The 25418-nt window shown below is 44.9% G+C and overlaps 1 protein-coding gene across 5 annotated transcripts in view; it reads left to right on the top strand.

Annotated features, from left to right (window-relative positions):
* Positions 1–10366, top strand: part of CCDC50 (coiled-coil domain containing 50) — a 42141-nt gene extending 31775 nt beyond the window's left edge. For 4 of the 5 annotated variants that reach the window (XM_071752293.1, XM_071752295.1, XM_071752294.1 and 1 more), the window contains 6 exons: positions 724–815; positions 1404–1448; positions 1645–1749; positions 2706–2785; positions 3802–3893; positions 4901–10366. In XM_071752293.1, coding sequence (XP_071608394.1) covers positions 724–815; positions 1404–1448; positions 1645–1749; positions 2706–2785; positions 3802–3893; positions 4901–4920 — 434 coding nt within the window. In that variant the 3' untranslated portion in view covers positions 4921–10366. The remainder of the gene's footprint in view (positions 1–723; positions 816–1403; positions 1449–1644; positions 1750–2705; positions 2786–3801; positions 3894–4900) is intronic. The other variant, XR_011727486.1, reaches the window with a different exon arrangement.
* The last annotated feature ends 15052 nt before the right edge of the window (positions 10367–25418 follow it).

Raw genomic sequence — 25418 nt, 5'->3', positions numbered from 1 at the left:
GGTCAGACTGCAAATGGAAGGAGGAGGCATTCATTGTATGTGAATGAAGTCACACATTTTATAACAGGGGTGCAGTGAGATTGCTTTGATGGCTTGGTGCATGGAGAAACTCTCAAATGCAGCATTTTAAAACACTTGGAGATAGCTTAACTTAAACAAATAAAACTGCACTCAAAGCAAAAATGAACCATGTATGAACTTAATGTTTGCTTGGCTCTTTTCTCACTGTGAATTGTAAAATTCATGGGTGAGCCCAAGGAATAAATTGTCTGAAACCTCATATAAGCCCTGTCCCAGGCAAACACTGCTCCAATGATGTGTTCACAGTCTCTGCTGTGCTTGTAAGAGATGTTGGGCTGCTCTCTGCTTCCCAGTTTTTCCAGTGTATCTGTGTCAATGCAGAGTGTGAAAAATTACAGTTCTTTTGCTAGTGTGGCTGTGTCAGCAAAGAGTGCTTCAAGGGGCACAGCCTTTTCTACCCTATATTTGCATTGTGCATGCAGGACATGATGTATCAGATATTTCTGTATGCACAGAGAAATCTCCCTAAAGTGCATGCTGCACCTCAGCTAAAGGTCTTCTCAGACCAGCTGTCTGGCAGGTACAGTGTTTTGGGTCCCCTTGAGTAGGCACTTTTACAGATGGCTGAGAAGGTAGTGGGGTGTCCTTCCTAAGCATTCAGAAAATGGTTGAGTTTGATTGTTTTCTCTCACAATTCTGTAGGCACTAAGCAAGCTATGTATGATACACCCCAAAGGGAACAGGAGTTGTCTGACGCAGAAATGGCTCGAAAGCTGCAGGAGGAAGAGCTCCTGGTAAGTAGAGAGGGTGCATTAGTCAACTTAAAGTAACTTAAGGTAGCCAGTGATGGCAATTTTAATTTGTAAACCTTTTATATATGATAGTGTCCTTAAGACCTAGGATCTTGTTACTCTGCATTCTGGTAATTACCTTTGTCTTCCATACTCGTGCATGTGGAGTGGCATCCAGCCTGTAGTGCCCTATTTTCTAGAAACAGACACCCAAAAATTAAATGATTGAAGCAGAGTGATATGAAATGAACATTTCTAGGCAGGTAAAGATAGCCTGTAGCCGGAAGTGATCAGCCCAGAAGTGAAATAGGCCAGTGCCCATCTTTCAGAGAGAGGACAGCAGGGTGGAAAATGCATTGTGGTGTGGCCTGGCAGATAGATGAGGGCAAAACTCATCTGAAAAGCTGAAATGTCAGTTTGGTGTTGGGTTATGAGGTAGGTATTGAGGTAGCAAAGTATATTTGAGAGGGTGGTAGTGTACTTGTATGAGCATCTACTTGCCCTGCTCAGTATGTTAATGGGTTTTACACTTTTGTCTCTGCTTTTTATCTCCTTCTTTCCCCCCCCCCCTCTTTTTTTTTTTTTTTCCAGGCTAGTGAGGAAGATCAGAAAGCAGCTCAAGTAGCCCAAGATGAGGTAAGCAAGAATTCCATTGTTTGTGGGCGTGTTGCATGTAGTCAGTCTTAACTCTGCTCTCTCCCTTGACTTTTGATCACAGATAGGTGAAATCCTGTCTTTGAACCCTTCACATTGAGAAGCTGAAAGGGTTTAAATAACTCAAAACCATAAAAGCGGTAGAACTGTCTGATAGTCTCTGTATTTTCCCTTCTAGGAGATTGCCCGGCTCTTGATGGCTGAGGAGAAAAAGGCTTTCAAGAAAGGGAAGGAGAGAGAAAAGTCTTCCTTTGAAAAGAGGAGGCATGATCAGGACTGGAAGGTATGTCAAGCTTCAGAAGGCACCACAAACTGAGTGCTGTAATGTTATTCTCATTTTCAGAGGGAAGTGAGGGTGTGTGGTAAGAACAAAAGGGATGATGCAGACTTGCATCCCAAGGGTCTTGCTGCCTGTTACTTGGCTGTTTCCCAGGCCTTTTGAAGCCACTTCCTTAGATGCTCTCTGGCTTCATCCACAAGCAAGGTGAGCCTTGGGCTCTGGCCTTGGAGGTTAGTGCTGGATGTCACAACACCTTAAGCAGTCTCTGGCCTTCCTCAAGCACTGCAAAACCTACTGGTGCAGGATCTTCGCTCTGCTGAAATCCTCACTCTAGCAATAAAAGCAGAGGTTGGTTCTGTTTGTACACAGTACATACAAGGGCAGCACAGCTGGTCCAGCTGTCACTCTTTTCGGTTATAAAATTGGCTTTATAATGACAGCATAGAGTGTATCAGCTCTAGGTTTCTGTATGAGTAATATTACCAATGCTTTGCTGGCTGATGTGAAGGTGATAGGAAACACATTTCATGGTCTGCACTGGTAAGGTCCTAAGAGGGGTGTTATGTTAGTCTTGGGGCCAGCTGGAGGTAGCTCTGATATTTTCAGCCTCCTCTTTATGTCTGAGAGGTTGCAGGAGCACAGCTGCATGCATCTGGTCCCTTGTGCACAGCCCAGCTGTGTGTACAGTTGTTACACACTGACTGCATTTGACCCCAACCTCAGGACGGGTCCCCTGATGCTGTCTCGTATTTAGAGAAAAAGATGGAGTTTGTCTCAGCAAGACTGAGTTCCATTTACTGGATGTTAGTCCTGATACTGCTGGTTGCACATGTCTGGCTGTAGATAGTTCTGTATATAAAGTGAGTACAAAAGGACTGCATGAAGCTGTGGCAGCCTCCATGCATAGGCTGGTATCTTGCAAGGCACACAGATGAGCTGCTTTCCCTTCTTCCCATCAGCACGATGCGAGCGAGTCCACGCGCTCAAGGTCAAAAGAAGGACCTGAAACTCAGCGACACAAAGGTGACAGATCTTCAAGGTAAGCTTGGACTGGCTGACAATAACAGAAATGCATCTGGGAAGCTGCTCAGAAGCTGAGTCCTAGGGAGGAGTTGTGGGATGAGCAGCTTGACTCACCTACAAGGGGCTTGGTAGAGGACAGGGGGGTTAGCAATGAAAAGAGATGGAGGGCACAGAGCTGATGAGGTGCTGGGTGACATGTGTCACTTGCTGTGCTTGTGGCATTTGACCAGATGAGTCTCCCTGCCTGGCACTGAAGGAGATTGATGAGCTCGTGCAGTGACATTTGTTAAATGGCAGAGAAACATTGAGAGGGTTAAAGAGCTTCTGGGGATGTGAAACCAAATGTCACCTCTGGCAGGAAGGAGTAATTGTGATGCATTTGCACAGCTGCTCCCTTGGGTCCTTGGTCTCATTGAAGCCCTGTACACTGCTTCTGCTGCTGCATGTGGACACCCCCCTGCAAGCAAGTACCCTGTGCTTTGGTGTACCTCATCCCAGAGCTGATTGGGCCATGCTGTAGCCCAGTGTTGCTTCTGAATCTCTTGGTACCCTGGCCTGATGCTTCTCACAAAAGACTGAACACTCAATGTGACCCTGGTGGCCTTGATTTCCAATCCAGATATGAGCCTAGAAATTCTTGTTGAATTTGCAGAAGAAACAAAAAACGAGGAGTGCAGATGGAGACTGAGAGAGATCTTATTAAAATACTCCGGAGTTAAAATTGGGCAAGCATTAAGCACCATAAAATGTTGTTTTTAGTGAGGTTTACATCAAACTTCATAATGAAAATTGTTTCCTGACAACTTGAAACCATTATTAAATGAAAGCAGTCCATCAGAAGTAGTAAATACTGTGCATTTCTTGCCACAGAAGGGATAGTAGGCTGCACTCAGCTGGTCTGCAAGTAGAAAGTCTGAGCCAGACACTGCATCAAACTGACAGGAGCAGACCAGGCAGCTAAGATGTTGCTTTTGCCATTCTGTTATGCCTGAGTTTTTTTCCCCAGCATTTCTTCTTCACTGTTCTCAGCAGGTCACAGCCTCACCTCGATGACCACGCTCGGTATTACACAAGCCAGCCCAGCCCCTTGCGCCAGATTCCCAAACCAGAGCAGTCTCCTAGAGGTAGGATGAAGCCCATGGTTGCCACAGCACTTGGAATATCGTGGGCTGCTTTCCTCAAATGAGCAGCCTGCAGGACAGGAGGTTTGAGAGATGCTAACAGAGAGGAGGAATGGGTATTGCTGCCCCAGCAGCGGGCAGGTGATGCTAGTCAGTGTCCAACTTGTACTTGCTGAGAACATTCCAGGCAGAGATAGTAAAAAGCTGAATTGGTTTGCTCTGAGTTTTTTAAGGTGCTCTCTGCATGTCCTCTGTGATCTCTTAATGATGAATGACTGTAAATCCAGGCAGCAAATGAAGGGGAAATAATATGAAGACCATGACATGATGGATTTCAAGTGACTCACTAGTATCAAACAATCCAACACAAGACAAAACCTTTCAGTATCGCCTGTCTGGCGGGTGACCAGGATGGTCAGACAGAAAGTGGCCCTGAGAACTGTCTTGTTTTTTTCCTGTAGCATCTCAGCACTGCTTTTCTGGCTTGTTTGCTGAAATGGCTTGGCCTCTCCAGTTTTTAAAATCTGAATGACAGTTATCTGAGTTATCTCTAGATATGGGGGAAGGAAAGGGACAGACAGAGTTAAATTCATTTAAATTTCTTCCAGCTCCACTGACTGTGACTTACATGTGGACAGTTTACTTCCCAAAATGTAGATGTTTAGGAATTTTTTTGCATTCTGTCTTCATCAAACAAGCTGGAAAGTTGATGGCACTTTGTAAAGTCTGTAAGCCCAGTGTTCATTCCGTTGTCTTTAGTGAGACTGTGCCATGTGGCTGCAGTGCTGGTCACAGCCTAGAAGAAGTGCAAATGCCTGCCTGTCCTGCGGACCTATCCTTCCTCTTGTTTGAGTAATGTAATACACTGTTCCCATTTTGGCATTTGGCTTTATCAGTACTCTAGAAGGCAGACATCCAAGAGAGCAGGACAAATAAAAGATGACTGCAGGTAGTATTTTCTTCACCTAGTTTTATCCTTACAGATTTTTTTTTTCTGTTTTGTTTTCCAGGTTCCCATAGGAAGCAGTAAATTGTGCTCGCCTTTGCTTTGGTACTGACTCTTCTGTAGCAAACATTACTGGAATTGCCAGGCAACTTTCTCAGTTCCTTACCCAATAGGAGGTACCACCTCCACTCCCAGGATCTCCTCTTTAAGTATCATCATATTAATAAGGAACACTTGTTTGTTTCAATTTCTTACTTGTATGTGATCATTTCAGCAGTGCAGTGTAATCTAGCCGCCACTGAGCTGTGTGAATCAAGTTAGCTGATTTTTAAAGGCTGCCTCGTATATTCTTTTGAGGCTTTCCTTTAATTTTTATTTTAAAGCTTAGGCTGGAGCTTTGACAAATAGGGCAAAATAGATGCACGTACAACAGGGAGGAAAATCCAAGATAAGAGCTGCGTGATGGCAGTGCAGCAGAACATCAGTACGAGTCCTTTCCATATTAGGATGATTTAGCAGAGAGAGCTGTAAGAGGAAATTTGTTCCTTCCTATGCTGAGGAAGACAGCTGAGCCAACCTGACAGCCATTCTATCTTGCAGGAAGGAGAGAAGATCTTCACAACATACTCCAGCAAAAGCCAGAACCTGGGACTAGTGAGGAAGAAATTGCTAATATCTTAACTGCTCTATTTCTTTCTAGGGCTTCCAGAAATCTGGATGGAGTGTTTAACCAGGCATTTAGCTCCAGGATATAGGATAGAACAGTTAAGAGGAAATACTGAAATTAGACCTTGTGTGCATGACTTTTAAGACATGCCAGGGAGCTGATGAAGCTGTGAGTTGTGGATTGGGAGGAACCATACAAACAAATTTAAATGCCTGAAGGGACCTCTGTGGTCACCTGCTTTGAGCTTCAGTGTGGTAGAAGCCTAGGAATTTTACTGAAGCCAAGTAGGAACTCCAAGCTCAGTTTCTGGTGCACTTTTGTACGGTAACTTGTATCTGTACCTGCAAATGTCTTGGAAACCTGGGGCTGAAAGAGGGCCATATGGGCATTGAGCAGTGAATTCAAATTTTACTCTTACCAGCAACTCTGAGCTAGCCACAGAGTACTGAGCTAGTCCACACAGTGTCTGTGCTGTCTACGTCCCTCCATCCAGCATCCCCAGGTAGAATCCAGTTAGGATAAAGCTGCTTTCTAGGGCACAGCAGGCTCTGCAAATGTGTCTGTACAGATTTGCCCATGCAGTTAATTTTTTTTCCTTTCAGTGTCTTGTTTTCTCTCCACTCTTCGAAAATCCTTCTCTTGCACAAACAACTAGCCTTTTCCCTTGGCCTTTTCTCAACAAATTTTAATTGTTTTGCCTCTTTAACACTTTTTTTCTCAATACATTTTTAAACAGCAAAGCTGAGCATGTGGACACTGGTTCAGCCAATATGAGCTAGTTATTTATTTGCCAGTCAAACTCACTGCGGCAAACCTGACTGTTGTCCCTGCAGCCCACCTTCCTTATTTCATTGAGTCTTCCCACCACACTCTATCTTCTTCTGGCAGCTATGGTTCCACTGCTGGCTTTGCTGAGGAGGGAAGGCAGAGCCATGGCTGTACTTGGGCTCAGCAGCAACCTGCCTGGGAAGGCACACTGACATATCTGTAGAGCTTTGTGTGGATAGGAAATCAGAAGAGATGATGGCTCTCTGCTCTTGCACTAATGCACAATTCAAGCTCCAAGGCAGCTGTAAGACTTTGAGCTTGATTGTTGTCCTTGGTCAGGATAGTTACAGTGGCAAATCACTAGGAAGACCAGGCAACTCCTTCACCTAACCTACAAGGGCATGTTTAATACCACAACACAAGCCCATACCTTGCCTTGACCACAATTCAAGGAACTTCCATCTTCTACCTGCACTGGAATGTTGGCGGCAGTTCACTAATTTGGAGAACTAGCTTACCCCCAGTAGAGTTCAGCTCCACTTCCTAGCTGGAAGTGTTGTAACAGAGGACTTTGTGCATCGGCAGCAGCATTCTCGTAGCTGCATTACCTTTGCTTCCAGACCATGAGCTTGTTCACCTGCATGAACCCTTAAGTGACTTGCAAGCCCTTTTTTGCTGCTTCTTCTCAGGAAATATCCCAGCCAGCGGCTAGATTTTACTGTCCTTGCTTTGTTCCCTCTTCTGGTTCCATCTCTGTTGATTCAGAAGTGTTAATGTTGTTTAAAGGATCTGGAAAAAGAACAACATAGACCGTATTTCTTTTTTCCTTGGTAACTTGGGCCAATGAGGCAATCTCATTTGCAATGGTTTTATTTTGTAAAAATTTATTTTTGTATTTCATATAACAGTCAAAATTTCTACTGCTGAAAATGCCATTTTTCTTTTCTGTGGGTTTTTTTCCCCCATTGCCATCAGAGTATTTACTGCTGAGAAATGGATGCCTGGTGGAGCTTTACAAACTGAAACTTTCTACAAATACCCTTGTTCACGCTCTGCTGTTTGATCATCTGGTGCAGTTGTGAAAACTGGATGGGGAAAAACCCTGCCAAATCAGAAAGCAGTTGTGCTTTGTACTCCCTGTGCATGGGGAAAAATGGTGACCCTCTGCACAAGGCAAGCGGAAATCACCAACTAGGAATTTAGCCCACCCTGGGCCTTTTTAGCTGGCTGTGATGGGATTTCTTGCACTGCAGCTGGCTGATGTAACTTCTGTCTTACTGTAATCAGGAAAGTCATGAAGGTCCTCGCCTGATGTTTGGAGAACCTGTTGGTTCAGGAGGGATGCTTGTTGACCTCAGTGGGAGTGAATGGAAATTAAATGTGAGAAGACTCCAGTTGATCTTATTTGGAAGCTGGGTACAGTCTGAAGAATACCTCAGTGCCTATTCTGTGGAGCTGCAGGATCTCATTAAATGCCTTCTCAGGTGAGCCAAGCTCTACAGCTATGGTGGCAAGAGCCTGAGGGAAAGATCCTAGGAGTATCTGCCACTTCCTCAAATCTCTTCAGGGACTGCTATTTTTCTACAGTCCTTGTGAAAGGGACAGCCCTGAGGTTTTGTTAAAAGGGCTCGTATTGAGGAAGACAGAAGTGCTGAGGAAAGTAAATGAGGTATAAACAGAGCAACTTGTGGGCCTTGTGCAGTCAAGCAGGTTAGAGGCAAAGGTTGCAGCTGGATTCAGATGGTTAGTGAGCGCTTTTGGAAGGAGATTCCATGGTCCCATTGAAGTCAACAAGTGTTAAGAACATGGATGAGCAAGGAGCCAATTCCTCTTGGGGCTCAGCAACCACAGTTCTGAGAGTCAAGAAGATGCAGCTCATGTAGGTGAGATGCAAAATCAGCACCTTGCACATGAGTCCCTGGAAAAAGGCACAATGAAGTTATCTTTTTTAAAGGAACAATCACAGCAATATTTCCTTTCTTTGACAGAAAAATATTTGAGTAACTATTTTTTCCTTGTCCTATCTTGCCAAGTTTCAGTAGCTTTGCTTATGGTTTTGGTCTGGATTTAGTGGCATGTTGGAGCCCGACCTTGCTGTAACCCCTGCCCAGATCATTCAGGTCTTGCATCCCTTTCTGACTGTGCATTAACAAGGCAACAGGCACCACGTAGAAAATTCATCACCATGAAGTCCTGGCATTTCCCAACCTCCCTAGTAGGCACGTCTCACCAGCAGGAGTGCTTGCCACCTCCTCACCTCCATCCTAAGCACAATGTTCTGCAGAAGAGAGGTTGGGTGACCCCAAGTGATCGTGCCTTACATGCAGGGGTCCTCGATGTTTTCAGCAGGCTGATCTGAATCACCTTGCTATGAAATGCTGTCTTAATGTGAGCTGTGCATCTGCCTGCAATGAGAAACAGTTATTGTCATGTGGATAGACCCAACAGGTTAATCTTCCCTTTTTTTTTTTTTTTTTTTTTTTAAAAAAAACTTCATGGTTTTGAACTTGTGGAGGTGGGAAAATATCAGTTGTTAAGGGAATATACAAAGTCTCATCATTGAATTTCTCCTCTTGGGGAGGAAGGACAGAAATTACAAATGCTGCAGTGTGCTTTACTCTGTAAAAGGATCTTGTATTTACAGTATTTTTATATCTCTGCATTCCCACCTGTCAGGATTTGAATCAGGATTATTAATATTCTCTTAAGGGAAAAAAAAGATTTTGATTTTTACAGTGCTAGACCTCTCTGTGCATTTTTGTTTTGTGCCAAATTACGTCCACTGTTACATTCTAGTGTTTTCATTCAGTTTATTGCTATTCATCAATGTATATTATATTTTTATTATCAAGGTTTTTATTTTAATTCACATTAACCTGTATGCAAACTAACTGTGGATTGCTAATTTATATATAAAGGGGAGCACTTGGAGACTGTGTGAGGATTCCCCTACTTAGTTTACACTCTTGTAATCTAGTGCAGCCAGTCCACAAAACTCATCCCGTCTTGCACACAATGATCTCCTTAGTGTCTGTCACCGCAAGCAGATTGCTTCCAGGCAGCACTGGCACTGAAAGGCTGTGGGAGATGTGATAGGAAACGCAGCACAGCTCATAGTGTGGCCTGATGGGTGACCAACCTCTGCTGTCCTGCTCTTGGCAGTGGATGCTGCAACTGGTATTCCCACAGCAGTGCCTCTGGCATGAAGGATGCCACAAGCTGCTTGTCCTTTTTTTTTTTTTTTTTTTTTTTCTTTGTTGTGGAGAACAGGCATAAAGCTACAGACATCCCATTTTACTGTGTTCTTTAACATACGTGCTGTAGCATATTTCTGGCTGTGCAGTGCTGCTGTGGAGGCTCTGCCTGGGCTGTACGCAAGTGCCATTTGGACTGCTGTATCCAGGACAGGCTGCAGGACACAAGTTTTGTGTCAAGAAGCTGCACTGCCCTCAGCTTCTGGGCTGGAAATGTTATTAGCCACCTCTCCCCATGAGTAGCATGGGGCAAGGCTTAGCTGTGCAGTTTGGGCTCTTCCAGGAGAGTCCCAAAGAGGCCAGGGACATACACATGTGTTTCCTACTTCACAGTAACAAAGTTCCACTGTATCAGTGTTCAGTCTAAGTAGACTCCACAGTGTGTCTCCAGCTGCATCTGTGCACTGCAATATAGTTAATTGCCTCAGAGAAATAACTGCAATTGTCTCATTTAGCTCTTCAGTGTAAACTTTCAGCCTGTTGAATCTAAGTATTAGCAATGCGATGAGATGGATTAGTTCAGAAGGTTTAAATTCTTCAGAGATGCAAGTGAACCCTGCGTTGCAACAGGTAATCCTGAAGTATGAATTGCACACTGACAATAATCTGTCTATGCAAGCCTAGGTTGGTCGTTTGTTTTGGGGTTTTTTCTTATTTTTGACCATTCGCTCTAATTTTATCAGGTTTGGCATAGAACTTCTGAATGACATTTAACCAAAGTATCATGTCTGTGTGTGCATAGCATGTTTTGCTTCATAGTCCTGAATTCTCATTGAATGTAAAGGGAACATTGCCTTGCCCATTTTGTTCAATAAACCGCTGTATTTTGTTACCCACCACACCCTTCTGTCTCTGTATGCTTTTCTGGGAACACTGAAATGGATTACCAGGAGCAGAAGAGAACAGTCCTTTGTTCCACCCTTGACTGCTTGAGCTTAGCTTCTTCAACTAGTAATTATATTCCTCCAATATAATAGATGTAGTAAAGCAAGAAATTTATATTTAATTTTATTATTTTGTGGCCAAAGAGATGGAAAAAAAATCTGTGTAATATCTTGGAAAGAATCTTGATTGTATCATTTCCTGGGACTGTGATACTGAAAAACAAAGCAATATAATTATCTGCAAATAATTTTAGTTTGTAAAAAGCCTTCTTGAAGCTTCCCAAGAGTGAGATACAGTGGTAGGACAGAAGGCAAGAAGGAAACATGGCAGATAGCCTGTGACAGACAGATGTCTTCAGAGGCATCAGCTGAGGATGCAGCCACGTTGCTCAAAGAGGAGCAGACATGAAGCTATTTCATGTCATGAATTCAGCTGGTGACAAAACATGCTAAAATAAAGGAGAGGTTGCTAAATACAAACTCCAGGTCTTGTGTCCAAACCTTTGTTAAATGTTTTACTCCTGCTGCTTGCCTGGTATAACCATTGTAGGGGGGAGCATGGAGCCTTTTCAAACCCCACTGCTGGGTGCACAGGGCTGTCCCTGAGTGGGACAGGGACTTTCCTTCCCTGGGGGCTGGGTCAGTGAAGGAGTACTCTGACTTCCATGGAGTTCAGTTTTGGGACTGATCAGGAGCTGTGTCACAGCATGACCCCAGGGCTTCTAAATGCCTTAGTTTTTTTTTTTTTTTTACTACCTACCAACTCCATCTTGCACTCCCTTAGGTATTAGGAGTGGAGGTGGGGGCCAGCAAAACAGTTGGAAAATGAAAAATACGAGGACATGGCTAGCAGTAGAAGAACTGGGTTGTAAAACCAGGGCACTTGGGTGTGCCAAGAGCTCTGCCAAATTGCAATTTATTGCAGCCTCTTGTCTGAAGTGACTGGGTTGGTCTGTTTTCTTTGAAAGGCTTCTTTCATGCCAGCTTTGGCACCTGGTTAAGCATTAGGCTGTGGTGGGAGGGGGGGCCAGCTGGAGCCCTGAATCTTTCACCTGCTGCAGGGATGTCCATACAGAGGGCTGAATGTGGGAACCACAAAAGTAATATTGAGGAGCCCTGAGGGGGCTATTTTTTTTTTCTGCTTTTTTTTGCTGTTATCAGTTGAACTGCAGCTCTCAAACAGTACAGACATGGATGGTGATCTACTGTGGCATTGGTGGTAGATCCAGGTTTCCCAGGTATATTCCAAACATGAGAGAAGGTAAGCTGGCAGACATTTCTTTTAAGTCGGCATTGCTCAGTACCCAGCAGCCTAAAGCTCCCTGCTTGGCTGCTCCATCCTATGCTGCAAGGTGGGAGTTGCAGGTGGTAGCTGCCACTCCCGTGTATGCACATGTCCAGCTGCTCATTTTATCCCCAAGTCCATGCTGTGTAACTGGGCTCTCTTGCCCAGAAAAACTCGTGTGTGTGTTGCTCATGGCTTGGGAAGGCTTGAGTCCTGCTTGGAAGCTGCCTGTGGAAGGAACTGCAGGGCTGGGAATGCTGAGACACAGCACATGAGTGGTTTTTCATGTCCAGGTGGACAGCCAGGGCTAAAGTGAGCTGTTGTGTGTTGGCTCACACTTTGCATTAGAAGCAGATGCAGGTGGAGTAATATGATTCTCTTATCTGGAAGTGATAATCCTCTTGTTCACAAGGCAAACCATAGCTTCAGAGCAACCCAAAGCCTGAATAAGCTGGGGTAGCAGAGATACAAATGTCTGGGTGTACTACACATGGCATGTACGTACTGGGCTCAATTCATTTCCAGCAGACCTGGTGGGCTGCAGTTTGCCAGGAGGTGAAGAGCATCCCTCAGCCTTAGAGACCCTGTGTTGTGTCTGAGCCTAATCCTTCTCAACCTCAATATTGAGCAGAACCAGGCCCTATATCCCAACTGTATGTGCCATCTCTCTGGTAAGCAGGTGACAGCTCCTGGCACAGATCAGTTACTTCAAGCCAGAGGTCCATCACCATGGTTTGTTTTTTCAGGGACAGTGATCCTTGATCAGAACCCTGTGTCTATCAATTTTATCCTGCTTCAGCCTGGCCAGACTCCCTTACACAGTTAATGGTAAAATAGATTTAGTAAATGAGATCTAGAATCAGACTGTAAAATGAATTTAAAGCAAGTACAGAACTGAAGTGAAGGAGCTGGGTGTTTGTGAAATGTCCGAGCTTCTCTGAGCCCAGAGAGCCCGAGGCCCAAGTGGCTGTGCCAAAACCTGCTCCTGTTTCATGCTGGTAGTGCTGTGCAGCAGCTGTGAGCATGGACAACTTGGTTTTCATGAAGTCTTCTTTACCCTGACACTGCTTTTGCCTTAGTAGGAGCTCTCCAGCCCTGCCCTTTCACCCCCAAAGAACATCCTAACTCCACCTCAGGCCTCTGGAGGTCTGAAATTTATGTCCTCTGGGGGCCGGTCCTCAAAGACAGGCACAAGGAGCCCCTGGATGGTGCTGGGGCTCCAGGACCACCATGTGATTTCTCTTTATATATCTCCCCTCTTCATCCTCCCAGGTACAGGCAGTGTCCAGAGGGCAATGTCACAGCCACGCACACGTGTGACACCAGAGGGTACCTGGGGAGACTGAGCTGTGTCCCAGTGAGGCTGGAAAAGAGCAATTTGGATTTTAACAGTTACAGATACAGCAGCTGGAGTTTTACCAGGGGAAGGTGGTATCAGAGGAGAGGAGAGAGGAGAGGAAGAGAAGAGGAAGTGGAGAGGAGAAGAGAGGAGAGGGAGAGGGAGAAGGAGAGGAAGAGGAGCCTGGTTACACAGAGCTTATTCCCACCATGGCTGCCCCACCACATTCAAGCCTGAGAAGGTGCACTCAGCCTGGTATGGACTTGCAAACCCCACTCACACACTTCCCTTTTGTACTTTTATTTACTTGTTATTTACTGACAACTGATGAACCACCAGCACCCTCATGTCTTGGCTGACAGCAACTGCTCCTGTGAGAGGCAGGTAGGCCAAGAAAGGACATCTTTTCTTATCTGTGGGACAGGCAGAGTTGGTTTGTCTGTAGCTGGTCTCAGGAAGATGTCTGCTTAAAGTCAGAACTTGCTGCTTGACGAGAGCCCAAAACCAGTCACTGTGATTGGGAAGTGACTCTCTGCTCAGATTAAAACATCTTGTTTTCTCTAAATATTCTTCAATTTTTCTGAGCTTCAGGTGTGAAAATAGAGCAAGAATTTCCTAGGAGAGAATGAGATAAAATTCCCAAGGAAGAAGAAAAGATTTCACTGATACCTCTTGACTATGAAAATGGGTTCTCAGCTCCCATGGGTGTGTTTTGATATTTCTGCTCATTTACTGGGTATATTATCAACTTAATGTTCCTCACATGAGTGAACTTAACTCACTTTCAGTGCCAGCTGTGGTGTGCAATCCTATCCTCTGGTGACAAATATTTTTCCCCAGTATCCTCAATAAGGGTTGAGAGAAATACTTGTGAGTCTCCCTTCTCACAATAGCTTTCCCTTGGGAAATGAAGAAGAAATTAAAAATAGTATAGAAAATAACTTTTGTATTAATAAAGATGTTGTAATTGTCTTGAATCAAGCAAACTAAAAACCCCAAAACAATGAAGCTGGAAAAAAGCTTAATTTTCCTTTTAGGTGATTTCCAGAGCAGCAAATTTTTATACCATAGCTCTCTCTAGTGGCCAAACGACAGACAAGAAAGAGCTCGTACAGCTGCTCAATGACAGAACTACGTGCGGCTGCATTTCAAACAAGAAATGTGTAACTGCCCCAAGTGTGCTGGAGTGTTTTTCGGGGTGCTGACACCCCACAGCAGAAAGCAGCAAAGCTGTTGGCTCTCCTCTCTCTCATGTGCTTCCTGCATGGACAGGAGCGACTGGGAAAAGCAGCTCATAATCCTGCCTCTGAGGTGTGCCCATGGAGGAACCAAACCCAACAGAGATGCATTGATGATGCTTCAGCCCTGCAAAGCCCTCAGGGTAAAAAAGTGCAGGTGGGATCTATTGGATGAAGCCATTTGAAGCCCTCTAGAAGTCACAACACCTGATGGAGTGAGCATCACTTTGCACAAGCAAGTGGAGTTGGTGACTGATGTCACACAGGTGTTGTACCTGTTACAGACAGGCCTGGCAGTCTGAGAGCTGTACCAGTGTCTTGCTCCTCTGAGCATGCTGCAGCTGGGAACTGTCAGCAGAGAGGATTCCTCCTCTCGGGTGACCAGCAGTCTTTGGCAGTCATCTAGCCATCTAGCTGGTGTACACTTGCAGAGTAGTATTTGGACATTTTTCCTATGGATACAGTCCTGCACATCTTTGTAGTTGTTTCATTATAGAAACTGCATGCCAAACACATGGATGTAAATAATGTCAGTTACATGGCAAAGCCAAACACTCAAAGATTAGGAAATACCAGAATTTAAATAGTAGAGATAATATTAATTTAACCCCTTTGCCAATATACAAGACAGGATCAGGGTCTCTACTTTTCCCTGGACTCCCCACTCAGCCGCAGGGCAAGCTTGCTGGGTGATGAGCTGTGACTGGTGATGGTTGTTACCATCACCTGAAACTTTAGCTAGCAATCAGAGAAAGGCTGTTGACTGGCAGTACAACAACATGCCAGCAACAAGGATATTTTTAAAATAAATAAATAAAATCAAAACGAAGCACTAAATAAAGCCCAAAACCCAGGACATTCTACTTCTTGACAAGTAACGTGACTGCCTATCCACAGCTCCTTCACCCTCCACCACCTTCTCTGAACAAGCTTTTAACACCTTAAGGTAAGAGTGGCTCCTCCCTTTTTATAGCCAGCTTTTCCCACCTTGCCCTCCTGGGATCAGGCCTTTTTACAAGTAGAAAGATTTTTCTTTCCCTCCTGAAGCATTAAAACTTTTCTCTGCTTTTGCTGTGAGTATTTTGGTTTACTTTTTTATTCTCAGAGGAGTAGAAATAGACTTGTAGACGCTAAAATGAATTTTATAGATTATCCATCCTTGTTTGTTTTAGCTATTGGTGTGAAAAACTTCAGTCTGTGGTTCAATGAGAGTAAATGTTTTGGGTTTTTTTCTGTCTTGCAATGCTTTGTTGTGTTTTGAAGAATCTTTTCTTATTGTGGTGTGAGCAAAGCCCTGGTGAATCCTGGCTTTGTTTACAAAGCAGCAGAGCTGTTGCTTTGCAAAGAGACTTTCAGTGACTTTTGGATGCGCAGAGCTTTCAGGAAGCTATACAGGACACTCACAAGACAAGCAACCTGTCTGAAAGCTTGGCCTTACAGCCTTCCCTTTGAAAGAAACTGGTGTGGGTGATGCTGCAGCACTGGAGGGTGTACAGAGCCCTGGGCCCTGTTGCCAGCAACTATTTTCAAGTTCATATTGAGCCACCACAACCTGTGGAAGAGAGAGGTTCTGTAGCAAAACTCCCACCTAGTGCTGTGAGAAAGAGGGAAAGACTCTTAAGGAGGTTTCCTGTTAAACCTTTCCCCGTTTTTCTGTGCCTGAAGGCAGAACAAGCAACATTGCTGTGCAGAATATGAGGAACTTTGGTGAAGGAATTAGCTGCATTGCACTGTGTTGGTACAGTACAAACATGATACAGAAATCCTTATGCTACTGACCTGAGGTGCATGTGCAAGGGAGAAGCAGTCTAGCTGTAGGAATAGCAGCTCACTGGTGCTGGCTCTTTCTGCTTTTCTTGCCTCTTTAGTTTTTTTGGCTCCAAAAGCACAGCTGTCTCTATTTGCATGAATCCCATGGACTTAATCACATAACTATTCCTTTATTTTGTCAAAGGGAATTGGAGATTTGCATTGAAACATTTATGTCCAGTGCATTACTTCATTAAAGAAATGATCTAAAATGAATGGGGATTGAGTTATGCCTAAAATGCCCTATAAAACTGGATGCTGACTGATTGCTTAATGGTTCTCCTGATACATGATTCATTAGAGGTCTGTGTTGCCTTTAATTTTTCATGGGCTGAACTGTGTCTTGCAGCAAACCCAGCCTGTTAGTTAATGGCATTCCTTTGTAACAAAAAGAGCATCATTCCTTTTTTCTCCTTGTCATGTGTGATGTTTTCATGAGATATGGATTGAGGTGTCAAAGTACTTTTTTTGTGCTAGAGAATGTAATTGAGGTCACTAAACGGATCACTCCAATTTCAGTGCCAGGGAGGAACCTGTTCAGAAAACACACCTGCAGCTCAAGAGAGTCCTTGTGGTGTGTTTTGCCTTTGGTCATGTCCTTGTTGGCTGTCTCACAAACACACCAGTCTGTGGCAAGAGAATGGTTTGGTTTTTAACATGGAAAACATTTAATTTGTTGCTAACCACTCACCAAAACATTTAGACAGCAGAGAGCTTTTAGAAAATATTTTAGTTGCAGGACTTTGGGAGAGTTTAATTCTGCCTTTGGTAACAGAATGAATTCCTCCAGCTGTGGCCACTTAATTCAAATATTAATTCAAACATTACAGGATGGAAAGAAAAACTGCAGTAGTTTTTTTTAGACATTGTCTTCATTTCCAAGCATGTTGTGCATACTCCTTTCTATTCTGTAGTTTTCCTTCCATTTGTTTCATTCCCCAAGAAAATTGCTCTGTGTTTCTGGGGTGGAGAATCTCCAGCCTGTGCATTCTGGACAAGGCTTGGAGTGAATCTGGGGACAGCCGAGCCTGCAACAGGGGACCTGACAGGTCTCCGTTGCTTGTGACACTCCTGCAGCAGCATTCCTGCTTCTCAGAGCATGCAGGACCAGCCTGGAAAAACTTGTTTTCCAAGACCTGTGCAGTGCCCATTCATATGCCTGAGAGGGCATCTAGTCACTTACATTCAATATTGGTTTTCTGCAGAGCAGGGGTTCTTTGGACCTTCATTTGCACAATGAAATGTCTGGGATTTAACAGAAATGCCTTTTCCTAATAGAAATTTCAGCTATGTTTCCCTTTTGGCCTCTCCCTTAATCTCACTGTCTCATGCACAAGGGAAATCCAATCCTTGCAAAGTTAATTTTATTAATTTATGCTTATTGGATCATCTTTAAAATCAAATGAGCTTTAGCTGGGTGAGATGGAAAATAAAAAGCATGCAGGGACTTAAAGGAGATTCAATACAGTAGAATCCTTTTGCTTGTAAAAAGTAGCTCCTGCAGAGCCCAGTTTCTTGACACACTGGGGATTTCTCCTTTGTGAGGGACAGTTGTGACAGAAAGTGCAAGGCAGAGTCAGGAGAGCTGGGTCTATCTGCCAGTTCAGTGCAGACTCCCAATGCAGTACTGGCAGGGTTGAGGGACCCAGCTAAGGACTTGAGCTCTTCAGCAAGAGGTTCCTGGTGCCCAGCAAGCAAAATGAAATGCCTTGCAAGCACCAGACTTCTCCCAGGGAAATGTTGCATTCTGGATGTATGATTTAGAATACTGATATGTTGGTAACACTATATGGGGGCTGTGCCTCACCCAGGCTGACACCTGCTTTTGTTGCCTGAGGAGGCTTCTAAACCCTCCTGCACTAGCACACCAATCCTTCACTAAACTAGCAGTTTTCTGCATCCAAAATGTAAGTGAATTAAAAATCCATCCTTTATTCCATCTGCTCACTGAGAGACAAATCCATGTCTCTGCTGTGCCAGGAGGGTGTGCTGGCTGCACAAGTTTAGTCTGATAAGATTGCTCTCCAGTCCCTGGTGCTCAAGCTCTGCTGCTCTGTGATGAACTCAGCAACCAGGGCCATGAGTGAAAAGTGCAAGGGGGTGTCTTAGGTGTCCCCCAGAGGGAGGGCAGCCCTGGACCAGTCCTGTTTCTGCAGTGATTTAGGCATTTGATGCTGTCATTGGATTAAATCCTGAAATATCATAGCTGCAGGGAGCCAAGCTTGGCACTGGCAGGATGCACAGCCCTGGGGCAGGCCCACCTTGCCTAGGTGGATGGAATATTGATGGTTTTATGGTTTCTGAGGCTTGTTGGTGAGTGTGCTCAGAGACTCTTCTGTGCACTATGACCTTCTAAGTGATGGCAAGCAGTGAACCTGGGAGCCAAATGGCTAGAAAACAAGCAAACTGTGGAAAATAGATCTTACAAGAAGGAGACATAAGGGAGTAATGGGGAAAGTATACAAATCTAAAGGAAAGGAAAATAGCATTTTTATTGTTTCTTCTAAATATATATATATATATATATATATGTGTGTGGGGGGTTTTTGATTTTTCTTCCTGGGGAAAAGGGAGTATCTATTCCTTGTCTTGCAATGCAGTGACTACCCAAAGCAAATAATCTTATTCCTGACAGCTTGAGGTTTTTAACTAGTAGTAAATAAGGCAACATGTTTTTTCAAAGTCAAAAAAGAACCTGGGGTCTGGGGCAAAAGTTATTAATAAAAGTGTTCTCTTGGGCAGTGAATTCAGAGGTTGCCTCATCAGACAGTAATTACCAGCCAGGCCACCACTGTTCCTGAGACAGTTGAAATTTAGCCTCCTGACAAAAAATTGATTTTGAAGATTAATTGTCCCCTATAGCACAGTTTTAGTCCAATCTGAAATACAGAAAGAGCTATTGTCCTTTGAGTTTAATAGAGCTGTTTCCTTGATATTCACAGAGCTAGAGCATCTGGATGCATCTTTGTCCTGACTTAAAGCTAAGATGAGGAAGGCAGTTTCACAGAGGTGCTGCTGTCAGAAAGGGAAAAACTATGGGTGCTGCTTGCTCTCTCCCTGTGCTGGATGAAAGATAACAGAAAACAGACTGCAATTTTTAAAAGGTGGAATTCCCTCCTGCAGCTCTAACTGCATTAGGATCAGTGCAGCCCACTCTACACAGCTTTTAAATGAAAAGGCAAAGTTAGTTTACCTTGCTTTTATTTTCAAATGTGTATGAAAGGGTTCTGCTCAGAGCCCTGGGGAGTTCAGCTCTCCCCAGAGAGGACTTTTGAAGCGTAGAAACACAGGCTTTGCTCTCTCTCTAACACAGTTATTGCCTAGCTACTGAGGAGGTGTTGGCTTGAGCTGGGGAAAGTTTTCTGGGTGGAAATTCTTTGAACATCCTTTGTTTTCCTTGCCTGGCCTTCTTGTGGTTTGACCTGAAACTCCATCAGTTCCTCTGTGTTCCTCTGACCCTCCAACATATACACAGATTTTAGTTAAATTAGCCAGAAGTGATCTAAGTAAAGCAGCAGGTACTCAACTGATTAGCCACAAGAGAATCCACACTGGTGGCTGCTGAAGGAAAATGGGATTTGCACACTCTCATGCTCAGGAGGGAACTCGTATCGGATTTTCCCCAGGAGCCAGGCAGCTGGTCTCCTGAGATGCTGTGTGAAGCATGCTGAATTTGAGTTGGGTATTGAACCTCCACAGGCAGAAGTGGGGTGCTGGGTTGAGAAAAAGAGAAGCTGAGTGTCAAATAGAAATTTGAAGCCATTCAGTGGCTCAGGAGTTCAAGGGCTGCTGGGTCAAATGGACGCTGGAACCTCAGTGTGAAACACTGGCTTCTTGGCAGGTTTAATAAACCTGTTTTTCTAAAAATCCCTATCTGTATGCCATGGGCTTTTCTTTTGTAGTGGCAACCATACAGCAAGGTGATTGAGAGTTGAATTAGACACTTGTCCAGTGGCTCCTGGTGCCCAGTCTTTCCAAGGGACAAGATTTCTTCATGCTTTTGACTTGGCCAATCCATTCAGGTGTCCACAGACTCTGTCCCACGACCTTCCCTTGTTCCTTCTAGGAAATGGCATACTTTAACAGTTACTTGCTGTGAGAAAGAGAGGCTGACCATGTCTCTAATTAAGATGGTACCTGGGGAAGCTGCAGACTTGAAGGTCTTACATTTGTACCTACCTGTAGACCTCTGGACATGCTCTCAGCTTGTGTGCAGGCAATGATGGAAAGTGCTTGGGACTGGAAAAGAAAAGATCCCATCTGGAATAGCACTGCAAAGAGCACTGATGTCTGGGACTGCTTCCTGCTGCAGCATTTAACAGCTGAATCACAGGAAGCCTCTAAGTCTGGTTCACAAAACTGTAACTGTATTTCAGCTCTAGACCTGCACACAACACTTGCACCATAAATCCTCACCTTCTTAGCTTCTGAAGGGAGAGAAACCCCCTCTGAATCAACTTAGCTAATATCAGATTTAATAAATTGATTCCCATAAGGTACTGCCAGGCTCCTGACAGCATTATCAGCTGGGGATGTTGCCTACCAGCATCTCTGGGGCTCCTGAGCTGGCTGCAAAGCTCCTCAGCCACAGGCCCTCATTATCAGAGGGGAAGGTGTGGGAAGAAGGATCAGCTGATGGGAGCTTTGGGCTAGGATTAGCTTTGAAATGTTTTTCAGCTCTCTGAGAGAAAGACTCTGTGGTACTGACAATAGCAAATGATTTTCAGCCTTCCCAGGCTTTCCTCCATTCTGCTTTGTCTTGCTGATAACCTTAGAGCAGGGATTCATGGGTAAAGAAAAAAGAAAACAATGTTGATTTATTTTATACAGGGAGAAGGAGAGAAAGGGCAAAATTGGGGAAATAAAAGTTGCACAACCTGTTTATTTGCCTTGAAGTCCATCTTCCCTGAACACAAGCACCAGTGCCTGGGTCTCCTTTAGCAGCTCTCGTGTCACACAGGCTTTGTCACACACACCTCTGCAGGGGCAGCCTCTGTGTGGGGTGTGGGGGCACCTACAAACCATCCCGTCCTCAGGGATCATCTGGTTTCCTTTCTGTTTGTATTTTATATTTTGCTTTTGCTATGTTTATAATGACAAGAGGGAAAGGGAGAATAAAACGAAATAACATTAAGACACAGAATGAAAACTTCTTGCTGGGCTTTGAATATTTGCTGAAGCTGGGGTGCTCCACTCCTCCTCCCCAAACGCCCCTCAGGAAACTCCGCAGCTTCTGTCTGTGCAATGAGACCCTTCGGCCACTTGATGTCCCTGTGGGTTGTGGAGAGCCGCGGGTGAACAGAGGTCAAGCTGGAACCTGAGCTAGGTGGAAGCAGCAGTGATTTGTTCCTCAGGGCTGCGGTTTGATAGAGCAGCGTGCCAGTCCCCCTTCATCTCTTGTTTCTTTTAATAAGCTTCAGATTTTCAGACGAATTGGAAAGGCAGAGGGAGATCTGGGAGCTGCCAAAGTTTGCACCCATTGGTGTGTCAGGCACAGAACAGGCCATAAGAAAGTGAGGTGAGTGGTCCTGGCCAGTCCATAGCCCTGTCTGCTTCCCCTGCTTGCCTAAAATCTAATGGCTGAAAGGGATTAAGATGTCAGATTATTGCAGTGTTTCCATGCAGCAAGAGATGAGACTTAGCAAATATCAGGCCAAACTCCTTACTATTGACTGATGGGATTTTGCACAGGGAAATTGCCGTGAGCTGCCAGAACCATGGAATCCAGCCCTGTGGGGGTTGGGTCATAAGAATATCTGGGGTATCCCATGGCTTTGCAGGTGTACCAGGCTGTCCTCTGAGACCAGTCATGCTGTGACATCCAGACACAGGCTGAGGATCCAGATGGGACAGTGATGCTTCTTCCAGTTTGACATCATCATAGTCCTAAAGATAGTATTTGCCAGAAGTCTTTTGTTTATTCATGATGAAAATCTACAGTAACCTCTGCTGGTGGCGCTAAACTTCATTGTGACAATAGGTGAAGGATCCAGTTCTCCTGTGCTAAATGCTGTGTGTGAGAAGTTGCATTTTGCTTTCCAACAGTTTTAGTCCTAAATAATTTGAAATTTTGATAACCCTAAATAATTAGAAATCTTGCTTCTGTAAACCAGATCTGCCTAGATACAGGCTTTTTCTTATGGTGATTCAACAGGACTGTTGCTGTTCCCTAGGTATGTACAGAGCTGTACAGAAGTTATACACAATTACAAGTTTAATGACCTTTTTTTCCGGTTCGATACAAAGTTCTGCTATGGTTTATCAAAAGAGCAGTTTTAGCTCCCTGCACAATTTTTCAGTTTGGACCATTTACAAAGCTTCTGCCTGCAGTGTATCCATCACCTTTCCCAGAGACATTTCAGAGGGAGGAGAGCTTTGTGTTGGGAAGATGGTGACTGGGGAAGAGTACATCTCCTGGAAAACAACTTCTCTGAGCATCCTCCCAGCCTCTGCACACTTGAGCAAAATTGCACACAAGGCTCATGATACAGTTTGCTGCCATTTGTGTGGGAAGAAAAACTTGAAACGTCTCAATTTATCTGCTAAGCTTCAATTTATAAGCTACAAATGGCTGAGTCGTAGAGGAGAATAGTGGATGTGAACCAAAACCCTGCAACTGCCTCTGGAGGCAGAGACCAGTGAAAAACTGACTGCCTTTGAGTGGAGTGTATGGAGAGAGAGTGATGACAACAAACCCCTTCAGGAAATGGCAGCAGTGCCACGGGGTCTGCACTGCAGATCAAAGCAGCTTGGGGCTCCAAAGTGATGAGCTCAAAGTGAGGGCCTTGATGAGGAAATGGCTGGGAAATACACAGAAAGAGCAGAGGTTTCTGTGTTCGTATGCTCTGTCCCTGTAGAGTTCACAAAAGCAAAAGGAGGAATTTGTTTATTAAACAGCTTTCTGTCACTTATTAATTCCATTCATCTAAGGACAGAGCAGCTCCCCCCCAAGTGCTTGTTATTTCTTGCCTGAAAATCAGTCAGGGTCTGGCCATGTTCTGGTTGAAACTCCTGATTCAGTTAGTAATTTATGAAATTGCAAGGAGACTGCTTAGATGGCAAAATGACTTCTATAAACATAATTTTAGTTCTGTACTTTTAACTTCCTGTTTTTGCTTCCTGTTTCTTCAGGACTCTTCATTGGATTTCAAGCCTGACTTCTGGGGTAATTCCAAGATTTTGTCTTTTTACCAGTGATTGCTCCAGAAGTTATCTTTGAAGATAGAAGCTGTCTGAATTTTCTCAGGAACCAGACTAGGAATATGGAACAGGTCTTGGCAGGTATCAGTTCCTAAAGCCTCTTATCTTTTCCCAATGGAGTTGGGACAGAGTGGCTGGAGAGCAGCCAGACAGAAAAGGACCTGGGAGTCTGGATTGACAGGAAGCTGAACATGAGCCAGCAGTGTGCCCAGGTGGCCAAGAAGGCCAATGGCATCCTGGCCTGTATCAGGAACAGCGTGGCCAGCAGGTCCAAGGAAGTGATTCTGCCCCTGTACTCAGCGCTGGTGAGGCCACAGCTCGAGTACTGTGTCCAGTTCTGGGCCCCTCAGTTCAGGAAGGAGATTGAGGTCCTGGAGCAGGTCCAAAGGAGGGCAGCTAGGCTGGTGAAGGGACTCCAGCACAAGTCCCATGAGGTGAGGCTGAGGGAGCTGGGGCTGTTCAGCCTGGAGAAGAGGAGGCTCAGGGGAGACCTCATCACTCTCTACAACTCCCTGAAAGGAGGTTGTAGCCAGGTAGGGTTTGGTCTCTTTCCCCAGGCATCTATCAGCAAGACAAGAGGGCATGGTCTCAAGTTGTGCCAGGGGAGGTTTAGGTTGGATATTAGAAAGAATTTCTTTACGGAGAGGGTGATCAAACATTGGAATGGGCTGCCCAGGGAAGTTGTGGATTCTCCGTCCCTGGAGATATTTAAAAAAAGACTGGATGTGGCACTCAGTGCCATGGTCTGGTAACCATGGTGGTAGTGGATTGAGGGTTGGACTTGATGATCTCAGAGATCCCTTCCAACCCAGCTGATTCTATGATTCTATATTTTGCCAGGCTGCACTGATGGAGTGTTGCCAGGGAAAGTCTCCAATCATCAAAGAATGTGTTAGTGTTAATGTGATTTTTGTAGGTCTCCTAAGGGAATGATTTATGTCCTTCCAGGGCAAAGACATTGCTGAATAAATCATCAAGCATTCTTTACCAATGGGACCCTGCTAAGTGCATTGTACAAATGAAGATTATTTTATTTCAGTCAGAGACTCCTCTCTCCTGCACTGAACACCAGGCATGCTGGCATCAGATGCTGTGGAGGTACATGAGAAGCTGAGGTTTTTCTCAGGGAAGTGTCCAGATAGCCCTGCAAGTTAGCACTGTGGCTGTTGGGCCAGCAGGAACATCATGCAAACAGGTCTCTGCCCCTCTTAAATAGATAATGAAGATCAGTGGCAGACATTTCTGGAAACTATAGCTCTCATTTTTTCCCTGTGCATTCTTGCATCTGGCTGCTGGGATTTCTGCTTTCCCTGTCTATGCCACCCAAGGGCTTCCCTCTTCCTTGGCACTGCTGCAGAACAGCATCCAGATAAACTGCAGATGCATCTCCTAGCCTGTGGGGAGCTGTGCCTGGGGCAGCAGCCAGGGCTCCCCTCCTTAACAGGATTGCAATAATCCACCTTTCTCTGCAGCAGCCAGGTGGCAGCTATGAAAATGGGATTTAGGGGCAAGTGATCTTCAGCCACAGCTCTGTGATAAGTTAGAGTTTGTAACTAACCCTTTCAGGGATGTGTTGCTTTGTATCCGGTCTTTCAAGGTAGATCCCAGCAGCTCAGAGCCTGATTAAACTGTCTCTTCTTGTGGGGGTTAGAACTGCGATCTTCCCACTAACTTTGAGGGTATCTAGGTACACAATCGTCTTACGCACAGGATTTTGGGTGGTGGTCATGGAGCTCATCGTGCAGGCTGCAGCCACTGACTGCTGGCACAGATATCCCAGTCCAAGCTGCTGGCAGCTCTAGAAACCCATCCATACCCAGCACTGGCCCTGTCACTGATAACCATTCACTTCTGTCAGGAAGCTGGCTGAAAATGGGGCAAGTGATGACTGCCCTGGTGCCTCAGAGCACAGGCCATCAGGTGGGTTTTCAGTCACTTTCTGTAGGGGACTGACCCAGGATGGCTGAGAGTCAGGCAGGAACTAGAGAGCTAGCAGAGGCTGGCAGCTGGCGGGATGCTGGGCTGCATGGTGGGCTCTGCAACACTGGTACCACACAACACCCAATACAGCCACAGTGTGAGGGCAATGGGGACACCAGCATGGGTATCTTCTACCCATCAGACTCTAGGAAACCCAC

This window comes from Heliangelus exortis, chromosome 9 (assembly GCF_036169615.1).
Source record: "Heliangelus exortis chromosome 9, bHelExo1.hap1, whole genome shotgun sequence".
Lineage (NCBI taxonomy): Eukaryota > Metazoa > Chordata > Aves > Apodiformes > Trochilidae > Heliangelus > Heliangelus exortis.
The sequence above is the reverse complement of the archived record's forward strand: the minus strand, read 5'-3'. Positions and strand labels throughout refer to the sequence as shown.